General features: G+C 44.6%; 1 protein-coding gene across 1 annotated transcript in view; it reads left to right on the top strand.

Moving 5' to 3' along the window:
- The window catches only part of GTF3C1 (general transcription factor IIIC subunit 1), an 86010-nt gene that overhangs the window by 54353 nt on the left and 26106 nt on the right, over nt 1–5551 (top strand). Inside the window, exon 18 of the mRNA XM_006756869.2 lies at nt 5139–5236. Within this exon, the coding sequence (XP_006756932.1) occupies nt 5139–5236 (98 nt within the window). The remainder of the gene's footprint in view (nt 1–5138; nt 5237–5551) is intronic.

Here is a 5551-nt window from a genome sequence, read left to right as displayed (position 1 = left end):
CTGTATTTATACCAGTTGATTTTAATCCTATCAATCTCTATTCCAAAGGTTGTGGCGTTTCTTATCTCCATTCCAGGGAGTAAAGATTATGTAGCTTAAGCATGATTGTTCGTGCTTAAAATGATTAACTACCTGCCTGGCACTTAGTTAAGTGGTTTATTCCCTCCCTAACTTCAGGGGAAAATCCTTACCTGGGGAAACAGCCTTTCTCAGAGAGGTGACCTTGGTTAAAACACATAGTGCCAAGATCGTGAGCAAACGTATTAAGAACAGTATGGCATATATGCCAGGTCTCTTGAAACAGCAAGGATGGACCGACTCCCGGCAGTATTCCATTATATATGTGTACTTCTGTACCCATTCATCTATTGATGGACACTTAGGTTGCTTTCATATTGGGCTAAATAATGCTGCAGTGAACATATGGATGCATATGTCTTTTTTATTTATTGTTTTGGGTTCATTCAGATAAACATCCAGACGTGGAATTGCTGGGTACTTCTTTTTCTCTTGTTATATAGTCTGTGTTTTGTTTTTTTACAAGTCAGTGGTTTTTTAATTGAATTTATTGGAGTAATAAAATTCATTGGTTAATACAATTATATAGATTTCAGGTATATAATTCTAGAATACATCATCTGTATATTGTATTGCGTGTTTACCACCCCAAGTCTAGTCTCATTCCATCACCATTTATCCCCTCTTTACCTTCTTGTACCTCCTCCCAACCCCTTTCCCTCTGGCAATCATCATACTATTGTCTGTGATAAAGTCTGTTTTGTCTGGTGTATTTATTGTTACCCCAGCTTTTTGTTTGTTTGTTTCTATTTTCATGAAATGCCTTTTTTCCATCCCTTTACTTTCTATCTGAATTGAGTCTCTAGTAGACAGCATATGTAAGGGTCTTGTGTTGTTACTTACCCATTCAGCCTCCATATGTCTTTTTATTGGAGCATTTAAAGTAATTATTGACTGCCCGGCCAGTGTGTCTCAGCGGTTGAGTGTCAACCCAGGAACCAAGAAATCACGGTTCAATTCCTGGTCAGGACACATGCCCAAGTTGCTAGATCAGTGATGTTCCTCTGTCATCGATATTTCTCTCTCTCTATCCTTCTCCCTTCCTCTATTTCTAAAAATCAATAAAAGATGTTTAAAAAATAAAATAGAAGTAAAGCCCTCGCTGGTTTGGCTCAGTGGAGAGAGTGCCAGCCTGCAGACTGAAGGGTCTCAGGTTCAGTTGTGGTCATGGGCACATACTTAGGTTGCATGCTCAGTCCCTGGCTCTGGTCAGGGCCCATACGGGAAGCAATCAATCACTGTGTGTCTCTCATATCAATGTTTCTTTCTTGTGTGTCTCTCCCCTTTCCTTCCACTCTCTCTAAAAATCAATGGAAAAATATCCTTGGGTGAGAATTAACAAAAATATATACAGATAAATCAATCAATCAATCAATAAATAAATAAAGTAATTACTGACAGATATGTAGTTATTACATTTTATAATTAATCTTTTAAATCTTCTTAAAGAAAACCCTTTAACATTTTTTATAATACTGGTTTGGTAGTGATGAATTCTTTTAGCTTCTGAATATCTGGGAAGCTCTTTATCTTTCTATTTTATGATAGCTTTGCTGGGTGGAGTAATCTTGGTTTTAGATCCTTGCTTTTCATCACTTTAAATATTTCTTACCAAACCCTTCTAGCCTGCAAAGTTTGTTGAGAAATCAGCTCACAATCTTTTGGGAGTTCCCTTGTAAGTAACTAAGTGTTTTTCACTTGCTGCTTTTAAGATTCTCTTTTTGTCTTTAACCTTTGGCATTTTAATAATGATAAGTCTTGGTGTGGGCTGCTTTGGATTCATCTTGTATGGGACCCTCTTGTGCTTCCTGGACTTTCATGTCTGTTTCCTTCACCAAGTTAGGGAAGTTGTCCATCAGTTTCTTTAAAATATATTTTTATTGATTTTAGAGAGGAAGGGAGAGGGAGAGATAGAAACATCTATATATATATAAAAGGCTAATATGCAAAGTATCCCTTTGGGAGTTTGACTGGGAGAACAGGAGTTCGATCACTCGCTATGACATGCATTGATTACCAGGAGTCGTCACAGAACATGATGGGCGACCTTGGCGGTGGCGGCAGGACACTGAGGGAGCAAGGGAAGGAGAAGGCAGGGAGGTAGGGGAAACCGCGTAGTGGTAGCGTGTGGGCAGCAAGGGAAGGAGGAGGTGGGGAACCTGATTGGCCCTTGATTGCTGGCCAGGCCTAGGGACCTTACCCATGCATGAATTTCATGCACGGGGCCTCTAGTCAATGATAAGACAGAATCATTGATTAGCTGCCTCCTACATGCCCCCTACTGGGGATTGAGCCCACAACCCAGGTATGTGCCCCTGACCAAAATAAAACTCGGGACCCTTCAGTCCGCAGGACAACGCTCTATCCACTGAGCCAAACTGGCTAGGGCTCCATCATTTTTTTACATAGGCTTTCAATTCCTTGCTCTCTCTCACTCTTCTCCTTCCGGCACTCCCATGATGCGAATGTTGATACGCTTGAAATTGCCCCAGAGGCTCCTTAAACTATCCTCATTTTTGTGGATTCTCTTTTTCCTTTTTTTAATCTTTACCAGAGGATATTTTTCTATTGATTTTCAGAGAGAGGGAAAGACAGAGAGAAATATCAATGTGCTAGAAACTCATGGATCGGTTGCCCCCTGTACGCGCCCCTACCAGGGCCCAGACCAGGGAGGAGCCTGCAACCGAGGTATGTGCCCTTGACCTGAATCTAACCCAGGACTGTCTGGGCCACAGTCTGATGCTCTAACCACTGAGCAAAACCAGCTAGGGCTATGGATTCTTTTTCATTTTGCTGTTCTGATTGGGTGTTTTCTGCTTCCTTATCTTCAATATCTGTTTCATCTACTCCACTGTTGATTCTCTGTAATTATATTCTTGCTTTTAGTTAAAGTATTTTTCATTTCTGGCTGGTTCCTTTTTATGTTTTCTGTCTTTGTTTTTATGTTTCCTGTCTTTTTGTTGATGTTCTCACTAAGTTCCTTATGCATCCTTATAACCAGTGTTTTGAACTCTGCGCCTGGTAGATTGCTTGTCTCCATTAGTTTAGTTTTTTTTCTGGAGTTTAGTTCTCTTCTTTCATTTGGGATATGTTTCTTTGTTTCCTTATTTGGCTGCCTCCCTGTGTTTGTTTCTCTGTATTAGGCAGAGCTGCTACGTCTCCCAGGCTTGGGAAAGTGGCCTTGTGTAGTAGGTATCCTGTAGAATCCATTGGCACAGCCTCCCCCCAACCCCAATCATCTGAGCTGGGCACTTCACATGTGCCCCCCCAATGTGGGCTGTATGCACCTTCCTGTGGAAGCTGATTGCTGTTGGCACCCCAATAGGAGGGAATTACCCCCAGGCCAATGGCTGTGAGGATGAACTGTGACCACCCTGGAGGATCAGCTGTGCAGGAGCAAATCCCACAAAGCAGGACTTACTTCAGCAGGGCTCTGGTGCCTGCTGAGTCCGTCCCTTGCGTGTGTTTCTTGAGAAAGTAGTTGGGTGGTGTTTGGACATGGTCTGAAGCTGTCCATGGGATGCACTGGCTCTGTGTCCTCCTTGGAAGATTCAGGCCAAGGTCAGCTGCTACCTGTGCCCTGCCCAGGATATACCCCCACCCCCCACCCCATGAGTTACAAAGCAATCTTCAGATGGCTGCTACTTGTGCTGGGCTTGGAGATGCCCAGGAGAGGCCAAGCTGCACACCAAGGCTGGCTGCCACTAGTGACAGGCCTGGGGCCACTTAGTGAGAGGTACAGGCATGCAGCATGCTGAGGCCAAATGCTACTTGTTTAGAGATTTTAGGAAAGTGTAGTGTGAGCCAAGATGGGCCATTCATATGGAGAAGCCACTGGAAACAGCTTGGGTGGGCCCACAAGTTGGATGAGGCTGGGTCTCAGGGAATCACCAGAGCAGGATGAACAGTGTTAGCCAGGTTGATGGAAACTCAAATATGGAGCCCAGCCTGCTGGCTCTGGGACAGAGAGCTCAGTGAAGGAACAATGGCCTCTGCCAGCACTTCTGCCTGGCAGAAAGGTGCCCTCGCAGTTCTCACCTTGATGCCAGTCAATTCAGTTCCTCCCTGTATATCCCTGGTGCCTTTCCACCTATTGCTCCAGTGCTGGAGCTTAGAGCACATGAGTCCAAGTAAGTCTGTGTGGGCCCTTTAAGAGGAACTGCCTGGGACTCCAGCAGCCCTCTGTCTCACTTAGCCACAGTCCCCGCTGGTTTTTACAGCCAGAAGTATGGGGACTTCTTTCCTGATACTGGAACCCTAGGCTGGAGGGGTATGGGATGGGGCTGGGACTCTCGCTCCTCAAACCTCCACAGCTGAGATATCCCTCCCTACCACACATGGGTGTGAGACCAGCTGTTCTACATCTCCGCCCTTCCTATCAGTCTCAGTGTGGCTTCTTTATATCTTTAGTTGTAGGGCTTCTTTTCAGCTAGATTTCAGGTGGTTCTGAATGGTGGTTATTTTTTTGTAGTTTAGTTGTAATTTTGATGTGCTTGTGAGAGTTTCCAAGTACTGCATTTACCTGTGCTGCCATCTTCATCTGTTTTTAAAATATAAATGAGTATATTCCCATGTCATCCCCTGGAAATATTTTAGCAATTTGATTGCCCATCAGCAGTATATGAGGGCAGTGTGGCAGATGGGCTGGAAAGGAGGGGTAACATGTTTGAAAGCAGAGATGTGGGAGGTTTGGGGGAGGCAGGAAGGAGGAGGCACAATCACCATAGGGCTGATGGGCAGGTTGAGAGAGGCTGCAGACCAGAAAATAGTGGTGTGTTTTGCCCAGCTGGTGTTGCACAGTGTTTGAACATCAAGCCATGCACCAAGAGGTTGCTGGTTCGATACCCAGTCAGGACACATGCGGCTCAATCCCCAGTGAGGGGCATGCAGGAGGCAGCCAATCAATATTTTCTCTCATCGATGTTTCTGTCTTCCTCTCCCTTCCCCTTCCTTTTAAAATTAATTATAAAAGATTAAAGAAAATAGTGGTAAATGTTTTTCATAATTCTAGCAATTCACTCTGGTCTTGAGGTTGAACTGAACACTAAATCACCTTGTAGGTGGACAACCTGGATGAATTTCTGAATGACCCTCTGAAGCAGCACACGCTGATCCGCTTTCTCCCCAGGCCCATCCGGCAGCAGCTCCTGTACAAGAGGTGAGTCCCCAGAACTGACGTAGAGTGGCCGAGGCTCCCCGCACGCCCCTTGAAGTTAGGGTCTGACTCCTCATTAACCAGGAAGAGGAAAGGTGTCTGCCTCACTGGTTGTAAAGATTCGAGGTTTTCATTAATTCAGCCACCTGTGAGCCTTCTAAAGCCCGGGCAAATGAAATGTGGGCTGGTTAATTTCATACTTGATTTCAAGGTTCTTTGAAAGCAGCGGTTGTCAACCTGTGGGTCGCGACCCCTTTGGGGGTCGAACAACCCTTTCACAGGGGTCACCTAAGACCATCAGAAAACACATATATAATT

The sequence above is a fragment of the Myotis davidii genome, unplaced genomic scaffold (genome assembly GCF_000327345.1).
Source record: "Myotis davidii unplaced genomic scaffold, ASM32734v1 scaffold934, whole genome shotgun sequence".
In the NCBI taxonomy this organism is placed as follows: Eukaryota; Metazoa; Chordata; class Mammalia; order Chiroptera; family Vespertilionidae; genus Myotis; species Myotis davidii.
Note: the sequence above shows the minus strand (reverse complement) of the source record. Positions and strands in the feature narration are given on the sequence as shown.